Source organism: Protopterus annectens, chromosome 3.part0, assembly GCF_019279795.1.
Source record: "Protopterus annectens isolate FY-2018-M chromosome 3.part0, PAN1.0, whole genome shotgun sequence".
In the NCBI taxonomy this organism is placed as follows: Eukaryota; Metazoa; Chordata; order Ceratodontiformes; family Protopteridae; genus Protopterus; species Protopterus annectens.
In genome coordinates, this window is record NC_056731.1 from 1,598,226,835 (window position 1) to 1,598,251,547 (window position 24,713).

The window sequence follows — 24,713 nt, forward strand, 5'->3', positions numbered from 1 at the left end:
ATTTTGTATTTCTTTATAAGAAGGCTCCTAGGTCAAAGGCTTGCCAGCTGGAAGGGCAGATGGCCCTACTAGAGCAACTAAAACTCTACGACCCATGAAGGCTCTTACACTCTTTGTACATTTAATACTTGCTTTACATGATCTTCCCCAACAAAACAAAGCATACAGGCAAACATCAAAAGCAAAACTGGAGGTTACAACTGAGTTTCTGTGCCAGACGAGATGACTACTTGGAGCCAGTTCTTATTACATATGTAATGAAGTGATCCTTGCGATGAACATCTTCTACCTGTAAAGGTTGCTTAACAGTACTGCACTGAATAAATTAACAAACCTACATCAATAAAAAACAAACATGCACAGAAAGTTAAAAATATTGCAGTTTTAGACTTTTTTATTTATTAACTAGAAAATCTGAATTTGTGCATTATTTCTCGCCTGTCTGCTCTGGCATACTTCTGATAATGTCAGAATCACCTGCGGGGGAAAAAAGAAAAATAAATTAAACTTGGTTCTTAAACAATATTTCAACATTTATATGGACAACATAGTACCTAACACTAAAACATGCCTAGGTAAGGAAGGGTTACTACACAAAAGCACAATGATGCCTAACCATTTGGAACCAACTAAGTTGCTGGAAAAAAGCTCAGATTCCTCGAAATCAAGAATTTTAGATACCCAACCCAGTTAACACTACTGCTTTTTAACATGGATACTTAAACTGTATGTACTACATTTAAAAAAAGTGATGCCTCAATTCCAGCTCTACATTCCCTGCATGTGTCTTCAAGAACAAGTCCATTAAAGTTAGTCTTAATATAATCAACCCAAAACATTCACACACAGTTCTCCTGCAAAATGTAAAAGTGTTACAGAATACAGAAAAAAGTTTCCAACTCTACCCATTTAAATTTGACCACTGTTCCCACACAAGTTTTATCTACTGCCACCACTTAAGAATTGAAATACTTTTCAAACTAAACAATGTTCACATGCATCTTTATCCTTGCGAACCTTTTTCTGTGCGAAACAAGTGTGGTTTGAAGCCTTTAAAAATATATTAAGTTTTAAATATTGCTTCTGGACAAGAAATACTAAATGTAGTCAGTCATGTGTATGGCATTAATTATTCAGGTGAACACAACAAACTTTTTTTTGCACTTTTAGACATGATCTTTTATCTTTTCCCACTTTTCTAAACATTTAAATAATTTTCCTTTCCATTCATTACAACTACACAAATAGTTGGCTTGAATTTGCTACAGCTACAAGGATAGCCGCCCGGCAGTGTAAATCTTGGCTCTAGAATGTCACAAAAGTGACACCCCAACCACATGTTCAACAATGGGAAAGGGGTTATGGACTGATGTTTATCGGGTAAGTGCTACTCCAAAAAGCTCCTTTCCTCGAGCCAAACTCATCTTTTAAACTCTTAAGGACTACTACAAAGAAAATTTAATTTTAACTGTAATTTTGAATGCCCTCCTTGGGGCAGACATCCTGATTCGGAAAGCTACACATCATAAAACCCAATAAGCTGCACCCTTACACTAAAACATCTTGTCAGATCCCAGACTCACTTCCAAGACTGCCAACTTGGACAGTCCTTAACACAAGTACCACTGAATAGATTTGCAGGGACTCTCGCAAGTAAATGCTTTTCCTCATGCTAAGTTACACACAGTGTTAAAGCAGCTTCCAGAAATTGAAGTCTGAAGCATCTATTCGTGGTTGTTCGACCTGGTTCTGCTTGGGAGATCTGCCAGAGTGTTGTGAAGCAAGGGAATGTAGGCAGCCTGAAGGGTCACGCCCTGTGAGGTGGCCAGTTCCCACACCTGAAGAGCTAGTCTGCATAGGAGGTATGACCTTCCCTCCTTGTTTGCTGATGCACCACAGGACAGTGGTGTTGTCTGTGTATATCTTGAGAGGCCCTTGCTCTAGGAAGGGGAGAAAGGCTTGCAGGGCAAGGAGTATCACTCTCATTTCTCTGACGTGTGTGTTCTAGTTTGTGTCTGTCCACAAACCTTGCACTTTCATTTGCCCAAATGTGGCTCCCCACCCTAGATCTAAGGCATCTGTGAGCATCATCTGAGAGGGAGGTGTCATCCGAAGAGGGAGTCCTAGGTTATGGGACACCTGGGTCACCCACCATCTCAGTTCCTTCATCAAGCAGGGAAGTAAGGGAATCCTAAACTCTAAAGGGTGAGCTCATGTGCAGTCTTGCAAGGGATAACATGGGGATAGCAACTGCCATGTAGCCCGGAAGTTTTAGAAACTGCCTTGCTGTCAGGTGAGATGCCTGATGGGCAGCAAGTAGGTATTGGGACAGGGAGGCCACCTTTTCTGAATGTAGTAAGGCTTTCATGAGGTCTATCTGGATTTTGCAGCACAAGACTGTCCTGTGCTGGCTCCAGATTGGATTTTGGGAAGTTTATTAAGAATCCTAAAGACTACAGGAGTTGTACAAGAGCTCTGGTGTGAAGGCGAAGAGTCTTCTGATCTACTGCTTGAATTAGTAGGTTGTCTAGGGTAAGGGAATATTTGAATTCCCTGTGTGCAACAGTACACAAAGTATCTGGCTCCAGTAATAGAGAATACACTTGGAGTGGTCGAGAGCCCAAAGGGTAATGCACAGAACTGAAAATGGGATGAACCAAGTATTTTCTGAAGGTGGGTTTGATAAAGGTGTGACGGTAGGCATCCTTTACGTCCGTGGTTGCCATTAATCTGTGGGAGAGGAGGAAGGGGGAAGAGAATAGGCAGGGTGAGCATCCTGAAGGTAGGTACCTTCAGGAAAGATTTAGGTGCGAGAGGTCTAAAATGGGCCTTCAGGTCTGTCCTTTCTACGCACCAGAAAACTTCTGGAGTAAAAACCTTTTATTTTTGATTCTGGGGGCATGCATTCTACAGAGCCCTGATCTAAGAGGGTTTGTGGAACTTGACCCAGAAGGAGATGCCGACTTGGGAGTGGCTGGGGCAATACTAGTTTTATAGGTGGACACACAAGTGGGGGCATGCATTCTACAGAGCCCTGATCTAAGAGGGTTTGTGGAACTTGACCCAGAAGGAGATGCCGACTTGGGAGTGGCTGGGGCAATACTAGTTTTATAGGTGGACACACAAGTCATGAAGTACCCGTCCCTTACAATGGACAGAACCCATTTGTCTGAAGTGTGACTGCCTGCTATCAGGAAAGGGAGACCTTTGGTTGGTGGAAGGTGGTGTTCTGGCCTGAGGGACCTGTCTTCTTGTGGATTTTCTGAACCTGGAGTGGTCCGTGGTCTTAGAAGCTTTCCTGACGAAAAGAGTCTTGGATAGGTAGTTCCTATGAAACTTGGGAACAGGTGAGACTAAGGTGTTTGAGGTCTTTTTAATTCCCTACCTTTTTATTACAAGGACTTAGAGGACAGCCATTGTTTCACCAAACGGGGCTGTCTAACCCAAGGGAGCATCAGTAAACTTTACCTTGAAGTCGTCAGGGAGAGGTTGAAGGCGCAGCCGTGAACACCTTCTACAGGTGGTGATGCAGCTGACCTGGCTGAGGCGTCAATGGCATCACAGCTGCATCTCAGAGAATGTCTACTGACATGCGCAGTTAGGGCAAGCAGGGAAAACTAAGATTTTTGAAGAACAAATAAAACAAAAAAATAAATATAAACCAGATGAAGCAAACTACCAGGAACAAGGATCCACCACAAATTTAATACAAACTCTCTCTAGCGCCTCGGCAAACGCCTTCCAAGGAGAATACAAACAGTAAAAAAAAACACCACACATTTATACAATAGAATTAATCAACCTATTTTCAATTAAACAATTAAAACACCTAAACAATTATATACTTAAATAATTAAATAAAAACTCTCCCAATTACATTCTACGTTTCTTTATACAAACTTTTTTTCTTTATATTAGTACCATATTGAGCAATAGAAACGTGTTCTAAAACAATACCTAGCATACCCTGTGGATTACTATTATGATACTTTTTAAAGTGCATTGCAAGTGGACTTCCTAACTTTTCATTCCTAATATCGCTGACATGTTCCTGTAACCTAGTTTTAAAAGCCCTTTTACTTTCCCCCTCATTTTATATTCCACATGGGCATTTGAGTGCATGTACAATGCTTTCAGTATTACATGAAAACATACCTTTGGACTGAAAATTCTGTCCACTAATGTTTTACTCACATATTGACATGTTATACATCTACAACAGGGATATGTACCTGTGAAGCTCAAATTTATATTCAAGCGTGTTGTAGGAGTAAAAAATATAGCATGGACTAGCATATCCTTTAGATTCTTAAGTCCTTATATTTAAACAGGGAAGTCCAATAAAGTTGAATAATCTGCTTAACGTCTTCTGCCAATAAATCATAAGTCATAACCGCATAGATCTTTCTCAAATGATTTAATTCCTTCTGAAATCTACCTTGATGTTTATTACAATCATTACTAGGTTTATATATAATGTTCTTATTGACTTTAAAGAGAGTAACACTTCTTCAGCATTATAATCCCTCTTTATGAACAAGACGTTTTTTAACTCCTTATTTACCGCATTAGTATTACATAATCTCTTTACTCATTAATTCTCCATACGGTAAAGATTTTAATAAATGTGGAGGATGAAGGCTGGTTCCATCTAAGTGCAAACCATCTTCAAATTACGAAATACCTTAGTAATAATTCTCCCATTTCTTCCTCCAAGATTTATATCTAAGAAGTTAACCTTTACCTAGTTGAAAACCATCAAACTTCAATGAAAATCTATTTTCTTGCAGAGTGTGTATGAAAACATTAACTTCTTCTCTATCCCCCTTACATATAAAAATCAAATCATCAATATAGACAATATTTCACCACATACTTTTTGAAAATGTTTCTGGTACAAAAATTCCATTTCAAAAAGCACCATCATGATGTTAGCATACATGGGGGCAAAAGCTGCCCCATGGCTGTACCCTTCAACTGGTGAAATCTGTCCAAACTCAAAATAATTATTTCTTAAACAAAACTCAACCAATTCAATTATATAATGTGAAAGGGGGCTATCTCCCAAGGTTTTATTTAATGCTTCTAGCCCATGCTGAGGATTAATACTTGTATATAGACTCTTCACATCTGCTGTTAACCAATACATGTCTTTAGACCATTTAAGCGGCAACACCCGTTCTAAAAAATCAGATCTTTAATAAAAGATATTTGTCTAGTAACATATGGTAAAAGAAAACTATGTAAAAATATACCCATATTATTAAGGAAATAATTGCATGCGGACACAACAGGACGACCAGGAGAACTCTGGGTGTCGTCCTGTATTTTTGGAAAACAAAATCTGGCAACTTCACAATTATCCATTTTAAATTTAATATCTACATCATCTTTTGAAAAATATCCCAAACTGTAATAAATAATACAATAATAATAAACTGTAATAAATTTCTAACTTGTTGAATAGCTTCTTCATATTCTTTAATAGAACATTTTTCATAAGTCTCGCTATAATATAAATGTTCCAAACACATCTGAACATAGTGAAAAATGCATTAAAACAACCTTACTCCCTTTATCTGATGGTTTTATAATAAGTTCTTCATTTCTACTAAGTTGTTGTAATGCTTCCCACTCTAATTTAGTTAAATTATATTGTATATGTTTTTTATTAAAAAAAAATCACAATATAAAGATTCTATTGCAAAATCTACCATAGCTGCAAAGTTTTATATACATTCATAGGAAAAAGGTGGTATAAATTGGCTTAACTACAACTTTAGATGTATCCAACCTACAATATGCATTAGATGGTTCAGAAACTTCCATCATCAGAAACGCAATAGAAACTGTCCTCAGAGTCAGCACAAGAAAAAACATATCACTATTTAAACAATTAGAACTATTCTCATTATGTTTTTCCTTAAAAAAAAAAAAAAAAAAAAAAAAAAAACAATCCAAATGCAACTTCCGTACAAGACAATACATATCTTTATTCATAGCATACAATCTAGGCATGACAGTAGGAATGAATTTTAAACCATGGTTGAGCACAGAAAATGTAGCATCATTCAACATGTAACCACACTAACTATATATGCATCTTTATTTGCCCGGTTATTAATACCCATTAGTCACTAAATGTGCTGTATTAAAGTCAATTTCTTCTGAATCATTTGTACCTTTGCTGCATAGGTGGTTGTGCTTCAGGCTGTTGTCTATACCCCTGTTCTGATGTCGAGTTCTCTTCCCTAGCTGTTTTATCTGTATACTCGGGTCGCTTATTTCTCCAAAAAGTGTGTTGTAAAAAACGTGAATCTTGAGCAGCAGAAGTTCAGGATACTCTCCAGGTGCGCTCTCTGTAGAGACATCCGAGCAAGTGCTCGAGCCGCCATTACATCTCTGACCTTCTTAATCGGCAAACCGAACATCTGTCGCCTCCTCTTATTGGTTGGACGGAAAAAGGCGGAACCACTGGCATAATCTTTAATATCTCGATTCAGTTTATATTTCTTTGTATTATGACAATTCTTTTTCGAAATCCATAAGTTTACCCTGTATATCTTGGGGACATTGTTCCATACGTGCAACCCCCAATGCATCTGATAACGTCTCACGGGCAACAGTTATATATTTAATTTTGTCTGTTTTAGTCCACCTCGTGCCATCAAAATATTAATCCATTCAATTGAACACAGGTGGGCAGCGGCTACCCACCTAGTATGGAACTTATTTTCATCCTGCATGTCAAAAGGAGTTGTTGGATTTTTAAAGGCTCTCAAGCCTCTCTCTCAACTAAGGTTTTTGCTGCACATTCTGAGATGCCAGCTAGCTCCTTAGAGGCCTTGTCTAGTAGTGCTAGTGAATATTCAGTCAAACGAGTTTGGTAATTAGTTGCTCTGAAGGACATGGTGGCAGAAGTATACATTCTTTCCCAACCTCTCCATAACCTTGCTGTCCTTAGCAGGTAAAATGGTAGTAGCAGGAAAGAGTTTGGAAGCCCTATCTGTAGAAATAGAGATAGTAACTGGATCAGCTGGAACACATTTAATCAAGAATTTCTGTCGGACGCACTTTGTAAAATCTGTCAGCCCTACGAGGGGCTGGAGTTTGAGAATCTGGATTTATGGAAGCACAGGCAAAGGCATGCAGGAATGCTTGGTGAGTAGGAGGGATAGCAGTGGGGCTGGGAGTGTCAATTTGGATCGGGCCATAGAACCTTTTCTGTACTTCAGTCATATCTGAAGATTCCCATTTAAAATAGTCCATTTTAGTGACAGTTTCCTCAAAAGTTAAATCTTCCACATGGAAACATGGTTCAATACAGCCTTCCTCTGGAGATCCATAACCCTGGGGGTGAAGGGGGTGGGGATATCCGAGAAGAGTAAGAGAGGGAGTCTTCTGAAGAGTCAGAAAATTCTTCCTCTTCCAACTGTTCTGGCCTACTCCCAGGGATAAGAGGCCTAGGGCTCAGGAAAGGAGGCGCAGGACTGGAGGTGGTGGCAGCCTCCAGCGCCTTCATGGCCCTTAGGCCAAACAAGTGTTGGCTAAATATTTGCCAGTCGGAAGGCTGTTCCGCAGTAGATGGCAGATATTTGTTTTCTGTTTTTTCCTAAGAGGCCTTTCCTTCATCCGGGTAGACTTAGGTTTCAGTTTAGGAGCAGGGATGGCAGAGGTGGAATCTGTCTAACCCAGAGTGAATGCTGGCCCCCCCCTCCCCCCAGCATCTAACAGATGCCGGTGTAGCCTCCACGGACGTGATATCCGCTCTTGATATAGCTGGTACCTCAGAGGATGCTGCATAATCAGTGCTGGCGGACACTGGGTCCTCGGACAGGCCTATGTGAGCCACAGACTGAGGAATGGCTTGTAGAGGCACAGCTGTAGTAGGCCGCAGGGTCTTGGAGCTCTTCTTCAGAGGTTCAGACGGGACGTCTGGCACGGCCTCAATCCCAAACGTAATTTGTTTTAGTCTCGGATTTTCTAATACAAACAAAGCCTGAAGACAACGTAAGGTTTTAGGGACAGATTTACAAATTGTACAGTTTTCATGGTCGTGTTCCTTGCCCAACCAAGAGAAACACTGATAATGTGTGCCTTTATGGGGAATCTGACCACACTTACACTAGCCCTTTCCAGATGACATGAACAAACTATAAAATAAAAACTGTAGGACTGAAGAGCTACCAAACAGGGTACTTATCTGAATACTTGAGATCAGACGTCTGCGAGAAGCAGGGGCACGTGGCGTACAGCTGAAAAGTTCAGAGGGCTGGTGCGTGAAGACGTCACTTCTACGGCCTACGCTGTTGCAGCCATGTTGGACGTCCGACACACCTACTAAGGATTGAAAAACTTTGGAAACCTGGCCGGATGAGACTGGTAGAAGGGTAAACCCACTAGTTGAATACTGCAACAATGGAATAGAATGACATCTACAGATTTGCGTTTATATCACGTTATCGAAAGATGAAAATAGCAAACGCTATTTCATCGTCCCCAAAACATCTAAACATACAACACAAGCACATCAAACAAACAGCAATCACACACAAATTCCTACATCTAATGCTAAACTAAACATACACTATCTACCACTTACCTTAACCCAAACCCTAAACCTAACATCCGTCACTACTGCACACTCACCTAACCCGTGCCCTAACTCACTTAAACCGCCCCTAACCTAACGTACAATCGCACACTTATTTGAACCCAACCCATAACTTTCCACCACAGCGCTAAGAATAGCGAAGCCACAGAAACGGCCAACCGAATTCTTTCCCCAAGGAAAGAATTCGCTGTTCTGCAGCTTTGCTATTCTTAGTGTTCGCTGAACAGTGTTCGATCAGAACATTCGAAGTTTTAATACTATGATGTTCTGACAAAGACCCAAAGATTTAACCGTGTCTATGATAGTGTCATGCACGCCGAGAAGAAATCCTCTGCAAAGTATGAGAGAATATGAGCTTAAAGAAAAGTGTGTGTGTGTGTGTGTGGGGGGGGGGGGGGGGGCTTTCCCTTCCTCTAATTCCAATGCAAGGAAATCTGTTATAAAAACTTCAAGCAGGTTTCTGGTATCTACACAACAATGGAACCATACTTTAGGGAGAAAAGAAACGCAAGGATTGACAAACTGTAGGACAGGACTTTTCCTTTAAGATCCTAAAGAGAGAAGGGCTTCCTTTGAGACACCAAGATGTAGAACTGCCCTAAAGAAAAGCTTCACCTCCAGCCTAGATACAAGTGGAGGTCTATGTGGGAGGCAAGCACTGACAGCAAATAACTGAGCTTATGGACGAGCAGGCCAAGCCTGACTGAAGAAGCTCAAAGAGGTACTTTCAGCACCATGGGGACTGAGTGGATCTCAACTCTTTGCAGTACCAGAAGGAAAACCTTTTCCACTTAGCCATGTGAAATTTTCTGGAAGTAGATATCCTAGCCTGTTGAAGGACTTGTACCACCCTCTTCAGAGAAGTGAAGTCTTTGAGGGATTAAAATCCTATCACCTACAGGGTTAATATGAGGTATGTCAAGTTACTGGGGGGACAGAGATTCCTTTTGCTAAATAATTAAGTCTGGCTGCAGAGGAATAGTACAGTTGTGTACACTTACCATAAATGTAGATGGTAGAGTGTATTCACTGTTGCAGTCATTACATTTGGGTAATCCTGCTGGCAGGTTGCCCTCAGTTGGCCAGAATTCCAAAGTCTTGGGTCCTGATGGCAGCCGACATTTTCTTCAGTTTTTCTTGCCCCAGATGATATATATATATATATATATATATATATATATATATATAAATAAATGGGGGATGGCGGGTGGGTAACCTGGACTGCAACAGTGAATACACTAACATCTACATTTATGGTAAGTGTACACAACTGTACTATGTTCTTCGTGTCTCACTGTTGCAGTCATTACATTTGGGTAGAGTCCCAAAGCTGTGGTTGGGAGGCTGGAGCTAAATAGCATTAGGAGCAGCTATGAGGCCCTGCAGAACTGCAGTGGCAAAGCCTGCCCTGGATTTAGAGTAGAGTGGCGGACAGTGCTTTGTAAAGGTGTGCACTGAACTTCAAGTAGCAGCCTCTAAAATGTCTCTGGTTGGTACTCCCCTGAGAAAGGATGCTGAAGTGGCTGCAGCTCTGGTGGAATGTGGCCTAATGCCCTTAGGCACTGGCTTGTCATGGCGTAAATAGCAGAAACTAATGCAGTGGCCTATCCACTTTGAAATAGTCTGCTTTGAGATAGACTTGCCTTGTGATCCTGCAGCATATGCCACTAGTAATTGCTGTCTTCCTGAAAACTTTGGTTCTGTCCAAGTAGAATCTAAGCTGTGTACGTCCAAAGAATGCAAAATTCTCTCCCCCTTGTTCTGTGGATTTGGATAAAAAGTTGGCAGATGAATAGTTTGGTAAAAAGCCACACTGGACACCACCTTAGGCATAAATGTTGGGTTTGTCTTAAGAGACCCTGTCTGGATAAAAAATGATAAAAGGTTCCACAGCCATTGGTGCCTGTAGCTCCAAAACTCGTCTTGCAGAAGTTATTGCTAGGAGCAGAGCTGTTTTCCAAGATAAAAACTTGATAGCAGTAGCAGCTGGCTCAAAAGGAGGGAGGGTGAGTTTTTCCAAGACATAGTTGAGGTCCCATGCAGGTATTGATGATCTCCTTACAGGCCTTACATTTTTAGCTCCTCTGAGGTACTGCTTTAATAAAGGATGAGAAAAGACTGGTGGCTCTGTATTGTAATGAGCCGAAATGGCAGAGGCATGAATTTTAATTGATGAAAAAGATATGCCTTTGTCCAGCATCTCAGTTAAGTATTGCAAAATCTGAGGAATATTTGGTACAGCTGTATCAGTTCCCTGTGCCTGGTTCCAAGCACAGAATCTCTTCCATTTCCCAGCATAAGATTTTCTAGTACTAGGCCTTCTGGCTTCCAAAATGACATCCATCACAGCTTTACGGAGAGGTGTGTTTTGTATGACTACATTATCCGCCATGCTGCCAGGTTTAAAGTCCTGAGGTGGCTGTGCAGGATCTGACTGCTTTGCTGTGACAGTAGCTGAGGTATTAGAGGTAAGGTCCAAGCTGGTCATTGAGACAAGTTTCTTAGGATTGGATGCCAGTACTGGCGGGGCTAGTCTGGGGCAATCAATATCATCTTTGGCTTTTCCTGTCTGACCTTTAGGAGTACCTTGGGGAGGAGAGGCACTGAGGAAAGACATACTGATAGGGCGTCCACTTTCCATGCTAGTCTGTGATAAGTCCTTGTGCAGAATCTTTTTAGCTAGTAGTTGTGAGGGGAGGCAAACCGATCTCTGTCTGGGCATCCCCATTTCCTTGTTGTCATGCTGAAGACTTGTGGATCCAGCTGCCACTCGTGGGGATCCATGAGGTTTCTGCTTAGTTCGTCTGCCAGAGTATTTTCCTTTCCTGGCAGGAAATGTGCCTGCAGATGTACTTGGTAAGTCAATGATGTGTCCCACAAAGTCATGGCTAGTCTGCAAAGGGGGTAAGAATGTGTGCCCCCCCTGCTTGTTCATATACCACATGACCGTAGTGTTGTCAGTCTTTATCAGTCGTTGTCCCGGATGAAGCAGGTCCTTGAAGGTTGTCAGGGCATTTTGAACAGCTAGCATCTCTGTAGATGCATTTGGTTTGAGGACCATGTGCCCCGAGTGCATCTTCCTGCCATGTGGGCCCCCCAGGCATAATCTGATGCATCCGTTGTTAGGTTCTGCCTGGCTGGGGGTAATGAGAATGGCTGTCCCTTGTTTTGGTGACAAGCCTTTGCCCACCACTGAAACTCCTGTTGCAGGCAGGGAATGAGAGTAATCATTGTTTCCAGGCTGCGGCAATGTTGCGTCCAGACACTTTTTAGGTACCATTGAAGTTTCCTCATATGCAGTCTTGCATATGGAATTAGTAGGATGCAGAATGCCATGAAGCTCAAAGCCTGCATAATTTTTTTTACAGATAACTGGGCCTTTGTTGCCAACACTTTGAAATAGTAGTCAGTTGCCTTTGGCGTGAGATGAGCCATCTGGGCAGTTGTATTTAAGCTTGCACCCAGGAATATCTCTTGAGAGGGTACTAGTTTTGATTTCTTTTCGTTGACTGTGTACCCTAGGCATGTTAAAAGTCTTTTCACAAATGCCACATGCTGTAGTAGAATGTCCTTGTTCTCTGCTTGAATGAGGCAGTCGTCCAAGTAAGGATATATTTGTATTCCTCTTTTGTCTGCAGAAAGCAATTACTGGTGACAGGCACTTTGTAAAGACCCTGGGCACAGTAGATAAGCCAAAGGGCAGTGCAGACAATTGGTAATGCATTGAGCCAGCCTTGAATCTGAGGTATCTTCTGCATGATTGCCTGATTGGGACATGCAGGTATGCCTCTTTTAGGTCTAAAGTCACGAGCCAAGCCTTTTTGTCCAGCATGGGCAGAAGCTGCTGCAAGGTCAACATCTTAAATTTTGGTATATCCAGGAAAGTGTTTGGAATAGATAGGTCCAGTATTTGGTCTCAATGTTTCATCCTTTCTGGGTACCAAGAACAGTAGAGTAAAATCCTTGTCCCTGCTCTTGCTGTGGCACTTGTTGAATAGCCCCCATGTCCATCAGGAATGAGACTTGTTTTTGTGCCTCTGCCCATAGACTTTTTGGCAGATCTGGCCAACCAGTTGCCTTTGGCAGGGTATGGAAGTGAAACTTGTAGCCTTGTGACACAATGTTTAGAACTCACTTGTCCTGGGTTATAATGTGCCAATTTTGAGAAAAAAAGTGCTATTTTTCCCCCTAAAGGTGCTGCCAGGAGATAAGTGCTTGGTGCAGGCAGGGGGAAGTCATTGGGACAGTTTCTTGTATGGTTGTGATTCGTCTTCTCCACTTTTGGAGGTAGAAGCACCCCACTGCTTAGACCTGTACGAACCTTGCGCCTGGGACCTGCCTCTAGGGTGTCTGGACCTGCCCCTTTGAGGTCTGCTTGACACTGGAAAGGACCAATTCTTTGTAGGCCAGTTTCTGCTAAACCTAGGTGGCTGTACTTGTAAAAAATCTTTTGACAGTTTGCATAGATTTAGCTTTGTCCTCCATTTTCTTTAATACCTCCTCTTCTGCCTTAACACCAAACAAGGTATCATGCTGTAACGGTGCATCTAATAATTTAACTTTGACATGATCAGGCAGATTTTGTTCATTTAACCAAGCATGCCTCCTAATTACAGAACCCGTAACTGCGGCCCTGCAGGAGGCCTCCAGAGAATCAAAACCACATTGCAAAAGTATGCTTTCCAACTTGTTCAGCTGCATGCAATAAATGCTGCATTTCTTTGTTTTCTGCACATTCCGAATTTACCAACATTTTCTGTTTAAACAATGTCATGACATATTGCTGATATTTGAGCATATGAAACTGGCAGTTTAAGGCCCTTATAGCCAAGGTAGCAGATGTGTAAACCTTTTTTCCCCCATCTATCCAGTGCCCTATAATCTCCGTCAGAGGGAGTAGGTTTTTTTTTTTTTTTTTTTGCAGTGGAGACCTTAACCCCTTTGGGACCCTGTGAAACAGTTTCTGGGTCTGCAGTAGGGTTTTTGAAAAGGAATTTATGAGAATCAGGAACCCTGTAATATCTGTCAGGCTTAACAGGAGCTGGAGAGGTAAGGAGTCAGGGGTCAGACTAGAGACTGGAAACACATCTACAGTATCTAACACAGGCCTAATAGCTAGAGGTCTGTGTTGAGGTAGTAAAAGAAGTCCCTGAGTCTCTTTAGATTCTGAAAAATCTTGGCTCTCCCAGTGGAAATGCTCCCTCATGGTATGCAAGGTTTCCGCAAAAGAATAGCCCTCAGGAGGAGAAGCTGAAGGAATAGATTCTTCAGCATCAGAATCCTCATAGGGGGAAGTGAATATTCCTGATCAGAAATGGAATCAGAAGAAATAGAAATCTGATCTGAAGATTCATAGTCTGTCTCTTACCTAGGCCTCTTATCAGGAGGGGGATGGGTACCCCTGATCAAGGTAATCAAGTCTTCGGCCATTTTTGAGCATCTGTTTTTTGGGCATGGAGGCCTGTCCATGTGGCTGTTGAGTTTGTCTTTAAAGGTGCTTTAGTTGTTGCCTTTGAAGCTGAAGTCTGTTTAATGTATAATTGTTCAGGTCCGAATACACCCTCAGAAGCCGGTGCCTGCTCAGCGGCTCCGGATCCATCTGAGGGAATAATGTCCGAGGCTTCAATACCTTGAGTTTCCAGCAGCATAGCCGACTCCACGTGGGAGTCTGTAGCAGTCTGCGACTCTAAGGTAGCAGGCGTCAGGGGCTGCGAAAGCACCTGCTTGTCGGTTTTGGGCCTCGGTTGCCCGTCTTTTTCTTTGCGTTTTTTGGCTATCCGACAACATTTTATAATTAAATCTACACCCCGAAATAGCTTAATGCAAAATCATACAGACGCTTAGTGCGTTGGTTAAATCTAGCACAAAACCGACAACTAGAGACGACGTGGCCGATGCAGGACCCAAGACTCTGGAATTCAGGCCGACTGAGGGCAACCTGCCAGCAGGATTACTCAAATGTAATGACTGCAACAGTGAAACACGAAAAACATCTGCAAAGTAGAAAGCCTAGATCTACACAGTAAGACTTGTAACAGTGTTCTCGTCCTAGGCAAGAGAGACCTGGTATGCAAACCCTTGTAAAGAATCTGCCTACCACACATACCTACTCCCCCTAGCAGACATCTACAAATTTAATAATTTGAAGACAAAAAGATAAAACAGTCCAATGCATAGGAGCCGAGGTCGTGTGGTTGTAAAACTTGGGAAGGTCAAGCTTTGGTATGCCAGCGGGAAGTCAGAGGTGACAACCCATGTCAGGAAAAAGTACAGTTGTGTACACTTACCATAAATGCAGATGTTAAGAGTGTTCTCACTGCTGCAGTCTTCACCATCGGGGTTATCCATGCTGTGGTAACCCCTTAGTCAGTCTGAATAGCAGTGTCAAGATTTTGTGCATCAGCTGCTCTCTCTTTCTGGGTGACGTCCGCTCATCTGAGCTATAAAGGAGAGCAGGTGGCGCCATTACCTGAGTTTTTCTTGCCTTAACCAACCAAAGAACTCCAATTTTAATTAGTAATCCTGGGGTAAGAGACCCCAATAGAAACATGAGTGTCTCTAAGGACAGCAGATATCAGAGGGAAGGCATGACTGCAGCAGTGAGGACACACTAACATCTATATTTACGGTAAGTGTACACAACTGTATTATGTTCTTAGTTTCTCACTGCTGCATTCTTCACCATTGGGAAGATTCCCAAAGCTGAGAAGGGTGTAAGGTTGATAGAAACTCAAGATTGGGCTAGCATGCCCTGCAGAACTGCAGAGGCAAACCCAGCCCTGGCTTTTGAGAATAGATTCAGATGGTAATGCTTGGTGAAGGTGTGGACTGAAGTCTATGTGACAGCTTCCTGATGTCCTCGGTGGGTACCCCTCTAAGGAATGCTGTGGAAGTAGAGGTTGCCCTAGTGGAATGGGTTCCGATTGTCCTAGGGGGTGTTCTGTGTGGATATTGGTTTCCCCTGTACTCCTGTTTTACAGCTGACCAAGAGTTGGTCAGTTTTCCTGAATGTCTTTGTACGATCCAGATAAAATCTGAGTTGCCTGTGCACATCCAAAGAATGCAGTATCCATTCCCCCTTGTTCCGAGGGTTAGGGAAGAAGGTGGGCAGGTGGATGGCCTGGTTGAGGGTAACATCCGAAACCACCTTTGGCATGAAGGAGGAGATGGTACTCCGGGACACCCTGTCTGCATGAAAGATGATAAAGGGCTCAATGGCCATTAAAGCTTGAAGTGGACACTCTCCTGGCTGAAGTGATAGCCAGGAGAAAGGCAGTCTTCCAAGACAGGTACTTTAATTCTGAGGATGCTGCAGGCTCAAAGAGGGACAGAATAAGCTTTTCTAAAACATAGCTCAGATCCCAGGCTGGGGTGGGCTGTCTTCTGGGAGGCCTGATATTAGAGGCTCCTCTAAGGAATTGTTTGATACAGAACAGCCATTGTTCTTCCATCCTCTTATCAAAGTGTGCCGAGATGGCAGAGGAATGGATTTTTATGGAGCAGGAGAGACCCTTATTAAGAAGCTCAACCAGATCTAGAATACGAGGAATGGAGTTGAGATGATTGTTACCCCCTTGGACTGGCTCTAGGAACAGATTATTTTCCATTTTCCAGCATAAGATTTTCTGGTGCTGGGCCTTCTGGCTTCTGTGATGTCAAGGACTTGCTTGCTTAGCATATATTCCTTGTTGGTTATGGCAGAATAAGCCATGCTGAGAGCTTGAGTGTCTGAAGGCAGCATTACCCCCCCCCCCCCCCCCCGGGATAGCAGATGAGGTATCAGAGGTAGCTGCAAAGGGGCTGGAGAGAGAGACTGCTCAAGACTGGGTACCAATGCTGTCTGGGCCAATGAGTATTGCTTTTGTTTTTTCCTCCCTTATCTTGATTAATACTTTTGGAATGAGGGGAAGAGGTGGGAAAGCATACACTAAGAGGGTATTCCAAGGGAAGGTCAGGGCATAGACCTTCCAAGGCCAGGTAATGGTACTCCCTGTCGCAGAATTTCTGTACTTGATTTAAATGAGGCAAAGAGGTCCACCTGAGGGGTCCCCCCACGTGTGGGTAATTTGCCACAAAATGTCTCTGTGGGATTTGCCATTCATGCGGGTCCAGCAGGTTTCTGCTTAAGTGGTTTGCTAGGGTGTTGATGCCTGGGTAGGTATTGGGCTATAAGATGTAGTCCCATGGATGAGGCTGCTAGCCACAGGTTCATGGCTAGTCTGCAGAGGGGGTAAAATAGAGTTCCTCCCTGTTTGCTGACAAACCACACGACTGTGGTGTTGTCTGTTTTTATGAGACGAACCCCTGGTTTGAGGTAAGGTTTGAAGGATGCCAGAGAGTTTTGCACTGCCATTTCCTTTTGGCTAATGTGCACGTGTAGTATTTGAGTGTCCCAGAGACCTTGGGCGCATCTGCCTTCTAGGTGGGCGCCCCAGGCTATGTGCTAAGCATCTGTAGTTATGGTCTGGTCTGATGGATAGAGGGTGAATGAAGTCTGTTGTTCAGAGCACAGGCCTGGGCCCACCAGAGGAGATCTGATTTTATGCAAGGGATCACAGGTAGGGAGGTGTCCAGCAGTTGAGTGTGTTGACACCATAGGTTTAAGTGCCACTGAATTTTCCTCATGTGCAGTCTGGCCAGAGGTACCAGGAGGATGCATGAGGCCATGTACCCTAGAGGTTGCAGGAATCTCCTGGCAGAAATCTGGGTATGGGAGGTCAGAGTAGTGAAGTATTTGGGTAGGAAACTTGTTTTTCTGGGGACAGAAAGGCCATTTGCTGTTGTGTGTCCAGTAAGGCTTCCAGAAATATGATTTTCCTGGTAGGTATCTGCTTTGATTTCCTTTCGTTGAAAGTGAACCCCAAAGAGGAGAGTAGGGTTTTTAGAAATGAGAGGTTGCTGCAGGAGCAGTTCCTTGCAGTCTGCCTGGATGAAACAGTAGTCTAGGTAAGGGTAAATCTGTACATTGTTTTGCCTGCAAAAGGCAATGGCAGGAGCTAGACATTTGGTGAATACCCTGGGAGCAGTAGAAGAGCCAAATGGCAAAGCAGAGAATGGAAAGTGTAATGATCCTGCTCTGAAGCACAAGAATTTTCTGCACGATTCCCTTATTGGGATGTGCAGGTAAGCCTCCTTTAGGTCTAAGGTGACCAACCAAGCTTCGTTTGTCAGCACTGGTAGAAGCTGTTGCAAGGCAAGCATTTTGAAATTTGGGATTACCAGGAAAGTATTGAGAAAGGATAGGTCCAGAATGGGACACCAAGTTCCCACTTTCCTCGGAACAAGGAACAGTCTGAAATAGAATCCTTCTGCAACTTTTTCTGGAGGCACAGGTTCTACTGCCCCTAGGGCTATTAGGTTTTGCACTTTTTAGTGCTTCTGCCAACTGGTTTGGAGGTAGGTCTCGGTACCCTTTTGGAGGTGGTATCTTGGGAATTGAATTTATACCCCTGAGCAATGATTTTTAAGACCCACCGATCTTTTGTTATAAAGTTCCAATTTTCTCTGCAAAGAGATGGCCTTCCTCCTAGCTTTTGGTGTGGTGGAGGGAGGCAGAGATGGGAAAAGCAGTCAGACAGCTTTTGGCATACAGGGCTGTTTTTGAACTCCCTGCTCTAGAGTTAGAGGGGGGCCACTGTAGTTCTTTACTGGCCCCGAGTTTGAGCCCTGGTGCGTCTGTCCCTAGGAGTTTTGCCTTGTGCCTGCCTGTTTGGTGCAGGAAAGGACCAGTGTTTAGAGGGAAAATTTCTGCTGAACCCAGGAGGCTGTACTTGAAGGAAATCTTTAACAGTCTGCATCGATTTTGCTTGGTCTTCCATCTTTTAAGTACCGCTTCAGTTTTCTGTCTGAACAAGCAGTCTTTTGTCAAGAGGTGAATCCATGATTTTAACTTTGACATGATCACAGAGAGGTTGTTCCTTCAACCATGCATGTCTTCTGATGAAGAGATAGTCACTGCTGCCCTGCTAGAAGCTTCTAGGGCATCAAATCCACAGTGCAAGGAGTGCTTTGCCACCTGAGATGAAGACTGCAGTAATTCTGCTCTCTCTATTATTGGCAAAATCTGGTAATGCAGAAATGTTATGTTTTCAAAAGTTCCAAAGTGTGCTGTTGATATTTTAACATATGGAACTGACAGTTGAGAGCCCTTACAGTTAAAGTTGCAGAGAGCCCTTACAGTTAGTTGCAGGAGGTATATACTTTTTTTACCCCATCTGTCTAGGGCCCTGGATTCTTTGTCTGAGGGAGTAGGATTCTTTGAAGAGGTAAGCCTCAACTCCCTTAGGTCCCTGAGTAATCACCTCTGGATCTGCTATAGGATTTCTGTAGAGGAATTTGAGAGTCAGGTACCCTGTAGTACCAGTTAGGTTTTCTGGGGGCAGGTGGAAGGGTGTCACAGTTAAGGCTGGATTCTTGGTAATCATAGTCTACCACCTCCAAGATGGGTGGGATGGCCAGAGGCCTATGCTGGGGTAGGTCCAGAAACACTCAGTCTTTTCATGGAATGAGGGAAATCTGTGGGATTCCCATTGGAAATGTTCCTGAAGGTATGGAGGGTTTCCCCAAAGGAAAAGTCCTCTGGAGATTATGCAGAAGGAATAGATTCCTCTGCATGAGAGTTTTCATAGGCAAGAGGATTTTCCTCTTCAAAAACAGAGGAGTCCGATCCCTCAGAGTTAAATACGATTGGATGTCTGGAGAAGGTTCCCCTCTCCTTTTGGCTGGAGTGGCCTGATTACCCCAGATGAAAGTGATGAGATTCTCAGCCATTTTAAGCATTCTAGTTTGAGGAAGGGAAGGAGTAGTGGAATGGAGACTTTTTGCTGTTTTCTTAGGAGTGGATCCAAGTCTGGCCTGAAGGGCATCCCTTGGTGCCAGTGTATTAGTCGGAAGAGAGGGTGAATGCCTTCAAGTGAAATCCAAAGAGCAAGCGGTATCCTCGGAAGCCGGTGCCTGCTTAGCGGCTCCAGACTCAGAGAGCGAGACAGCCGAAGGCTAAGTAGATGATGCAAACATCTGCGGCATACAGGACTCCAAAAGGGTCTCAGTAGAAGCTTGCGAAGTAATTGAGTTGGGCATCAGGGGCTGCAAAAGCTCCTCACCGAATTCCAAAGAACTGACTACCAGTTTAGCGGTGGTGTCATTGGAAGGCTTGGCCGTATGCGGTCTGCCTCTATCCTTATCTATACATTTTTCGGAAGAACTGCGGTTTGCTGACTTGACGCCATATCGGTAATCTGAGATGGAAGACGGAAACAGAGCTCTAAGACGAATAGTTCTAGCGTTAGAGGGGGTACATAGTGATCTGGGCCTAAGCAAGTGATGCAGTAAGAATGGAAGTCTCTGTGTGGTATTTGCTTTCCACAGGCGAGACAGTTATTGACTTTCGGACATCGGTTAGTGCAAGAAAAAGGAAAGATCCCCAACGGGGTACTTGGCTTTAGATGTTTTCAGCGGAAGTTCGAAATCTGGAAACAGCCGACCAGCACTGTTGCAAATTGTTTCTTCTACGGGCTCCACGGCAAGACAGACTAAAGTAATGGCGTCACCTACTCTCCTTTATAGCTCGGACGATCTGACGTCACCCAGCTAGCGACAGCAGCTGACGCACAAAACCTTAACTTTAGTATTTGGAACGACTGAGGGCTACCACAGCATGGATGACCCCAATAGTGAAGCCTGCAGCAGTGAGAAACGAAGAAAATCTGCAACACCGATTTCAGTCAGGATACCTTTATGTTATCCAGATTCTATTTTACATTGGATGGTTTTGGAAACTGACACTGCAAAAAAAAAGTAAAGCACTACGGGGACGAGCAAAATCTTGGCAAACATACAAAGCCTTGGGGAAATAGGTGCAGACCATCTCTGTTGAAGCATTTAGGATTGTCAACCACCTCTTCCAGGCTGATATACACTGGACCCCCCTTCCCCTTTGAATGACACCAGAAACTAAGCCAATTGTTGAACTCCATAATACTTTGTAATACAGCATCATCACTCAGTTATGGTAAAATGCTGCTTAAGGCTACATTCAAACCTACCTCTAACACACAAAGACAGCACGCCATCATATCTATTCATACAATCCAGGGAGGTACATCTCATTTCACTTATAATCACATGTACTAGGACTGTGTCTTTTGTGTACTTGAGTGTAAGGACTTGAACGTGTGTGTGATGTGAATCCTGGCACTTAATAGGCAGCTAACTCCAACCCACTCCTTGCACAATCCAACAGGCGGTGCATCAGTGTCTATCTATGGAGTCACCTATGACTGAGACATTGGATGGTATACAGGTTTATGTTATAGGCTTTTGAATTGAGACCTTGAGTCTTACTCGTGTTTAGGTTCGTAGGTGTGTACTAGACTAATGGCCTGGAGCCTAGCCCATAGGATTACCCTGGCATTGTGCCATCAGACATTAGTTCCCAGTGCCTCTGTCAAGTAGAGCCACTGGAGTGATTCCCGGGGTGAATTTTCTATTTCCCATCCACTCATCAAGATTTCTCTTGAAGAGGGCCAGTGAGGTGCTCCATTTGACATGTATGGGAAGTTTATTCTATAGCATGTGCAGTCTCTGGGTTATGAACCTGTCCCTCCAGCACGTTCTTTTGATTGTGATAATGAGGCTGAGGTCTCTGGAGCATGTGGTGCAGAGGGATTGAGATTTCTTTAGATGTAGCATTTCTAACAGAGTTGGGTCAGACATGGCTTAGCAAGTCAAGCAGAGATCGCCTCTAAGTAGGCTATGAGAGAGAATAGTTGGGAGTTTCTTTGAGTCTGTCCATACAGGACAAGTGTTTAAGGCCTAGGATCATTTCTGTGAGGTACTTTTGAGGCCTTTACAGTTGTTGCAGGTGTCTAGTGAGGTAAATGACAAATGGGGCATTGTACTCTATGACTTGCCTAATGAGGGAAGAGTAGAGGGAAACAAAGACCTCTTTCTTCCTGGATGCAAAACCCTTAGTAATGAGATGCGTCACATAGGACCTTCTGACCACAGTGGCAATGTGGTGGTCAAAAGAGAGAGGTTGCTGTCAACCTGTGTTCCCAGATCTCTTAACGCCTTCTGGGTTCAGTGGACTACCATTGATGTGGTAATTCATGGAAACAGTTTTTTCCACAGGGGATGACTACACTTTTTGGCAATGAGCTTAAGGCCATGGTTCTGACACCAGTCGGTTTCAGTGAGGCCTTTCGACAGGATGTCATCACCACTTGTGGAGTTAATAACAGCTCCCAACTTGCAATCATCTGCAAACTTTGTCAGCCCGAGTCCCTTCGTGTTGGCCTGAACTTCAGAGAAGTCAATACCAAACATGAGAGGACCCAAGACCGATCCCTGTGGGACTCTGTCGTGACTGGTAGGCAATCTGACTTGGAGACAGCTACCTTCACGCTGTAGGTGTGTTGCAAACAGTCTCACAGAACCCAAAGATATAGGGATCGATGCCTAGCTTACTGAGTTTTTCTATGATTCCCGAGTGGGGAATGGTATCAAATGCCTTGTTCAGATCATGGTAGGCTGTATGAACCCAGCTTGCCTTCATCCACAGCTCTGGTGACTGACTCAAAGTAGTCAACCAGGTTGAGCAGGCATGATCTACCCTTCACAAAACCAAACGGTGGGATCCAGAGTTTGGAGATTCCCTATATCCTTATTTATTAGGTCCATGATTATGCGTTCCATAACTTTGCATATCAGACTAGTCAGGCTAATGGGCGATAGATTCCAGGGACTGTAGTCACTCCTTTGTGGAGAGGGATGACCGTAGCAGTGCGCCATTCGGCAGGGACAAAGCCTGAGGTGAAGTGGTGAGAGGGCACACAGGTGTGGTGCCAGTTCACTCTGTGGTTCATGCAGAATACAATGGACAGTGCTGTTTTAACCTGTGCAGCAGTAATACTGGGTGCCTGGCCATCTACTGGTACTGCGATTGGTCCCTTTTTTGGGGGGGGGGGGGGTAAAGCTGGCACTGAATCTGTCCACCAGTATATTGGCAATATCTGTTGGCTCAGTATAGGCGGTACCACTGTGCAGTAGCTCAGAGCAAATCTTGTTATTGCCGTGGAGATTCTTTACATAACTATAGAAGGCCTTGGGGTTGTCTTTACTGTCTGCTGCAATTCTGTTTTCATAGCTAGCTTTAGAGGACTTTATGAGGGATCTCAACTTTTTGTTGAGACTGATAAGGGAGTTTTTCCAGTCTTGGGACTTCACCTTATTCTGGATCAGTTTCCTCCTGTTGTAGAGTTTGCTTATGGCAAGGGACCGCCAGATTGGACTTCCTTTTTCTGGAGAAGTGTCTTGGTTCTACTGGGTATGTTTCATGGCAGGTGCTGCCCAAGTGGAGCACTTATCTCCTAGGCTAGACACGCCTTTGTGGTTTAGGTAGGTTACCTTTTAAGAGCTGCAAAAAAAAGTACATTTGTGCACTGAGTGAGTCAAATACAGTGTGGTAGGTTGTGTTACTGATAAGTTTGCAAAATATGGCAGTCTTGTGACAGCTTTGCCTCCAGGAGACAACTCTCACACATTTAACCACAACCTACTTAAATGCATCATCAGTGAACATGAGAGAGATGCTATATTGTCTCAAGATACCCATTTCAACCAAGTTAAAGAGGTAGTTTTGAAAGTGCATGGCGATGGTTCAGACGCCAACTAATGTGAGCTGCAGTGGCCCCAATGGGGTTTAGAGCAGGTTTACAAGTGTCCCAAGTAAAACTGACCAGGTCTGCACATAAAAGGCAGCACACCTCCAAGCAAACCAGGGGCTTGCCATTCGACTCAGTACTCAGTTTTTGAGGTTGATTTTGAAGGGAAGATTAAGTTACTGCATCTATCCAGGGCACAGCAAACACTGCACAATGACCTGAGTTAATGTATACAGGCAGAGAAACTCAGAATTACTCCCAAGCTAACACCAGAACGACACACTAAGGTTATTTATCTATCACAAGCATATAAATGACTGTTCATCTCCATCACATAAAAAAATGCAGAAATAAAAAAAATGACTACTTGCCAAACTAACATGGCTGCATTTGCCCTGCCTCCATAGAAAAGCTTCTACTTATAGAAGTGTTTTTACTGTATTTTGGTAGAGAATGATGGAACATATTTGGTAGACTCCAGAATCTTCCTGCCCCCCTCTTAATTTTTTGAGCACATTAAGCATGAAACTCAAACAGCAATTCCTTATGCAGGGGAGTTCTGTAGAGCCGCACCTTAATATCCTCAGAGAACGGCTGGGTCATCATTACCTCCTGAATACTGATCCAGCAGCAGCCCTCAATACTGTGTCCACAGCATCATCCTCACATTCAATAATATGCTTATATTAATACAAACGTTTTAACTATTTTTCAACAGGGAACACTTTCCAGCATTATCCTACACACCCTCCCAAAAACCTGTAAATTGCCTAAGGATATGCCATTTGGTATTTCAGAATGTGGCTTTCGCAGCAGTGTGCCTTAAAATCCAGGACTGCAGAAGAACTTACTTAGCATAACCATCAAATCTACTATTAGGGCGAGTTGCAACCTAAAGCCAGTCTAGCTCACTTTGCAGATGCTACAGAAAATGCCATTGTGTCCACACAGACACACAGACACACAGACACACAGACACACAGACACACAGACACACAGACACACAGACACACAGACACACAGACACACAGACACACAGACACACAGACACACAGACACACAGACACACAGACAGTTCTATTAGGGGCTTGGAACCGGCTCCAAGCATGCAGAAATAAATCCAAGAAAGGCTTTATGAGCCAGATGACTGGCAGAAGGATTGTGGGGTCCCAGTCCCACAACTTTTCTGTAGAGCACAGACTTTCTTGCATTGCCCACTAGAATGAATCTTCAAAGGACAGGTACTTTATAGATCGGAGGTCAGTGTGCCCTTGCTGTGTATGCCACAGAAAGGGGCAAGGACATTTGAGAACTAAGTGTCCTTCTCACCCACTTCAGAGTCTAAAGAAAGATCATTCACAGACGGCAATTCCCTCTTCCTTTTTAATGGCTGGAGTACAAACACAAAATGTTGTTGTTACTCAAACTAAGTCCTT

General features: G+C 43.5%; 1 protein-coding gene across 1 annotated transcript in view; it reads right to left on the reverse strand.

The window, feature by feature from the left end:
- Positions 1–367: 367 nt before the first annotated feature.
- Positions 368–24,713, reverse strand: part of RPL30 (ribosomal protein L30) — a 97,745-nt gene continuing 73,399 nt past the window's right edge. The window contains exon 6 of the mRNA XM_044065633.1: positions 368–477. Coding sequence (XP_043921568.1) covers positions 428–477 — 50 coding nt within the window. The 3' untranslated portion in view covers positions 368–427. The remainder of the gene's footprint in view (positions 478–24,713) is intronic.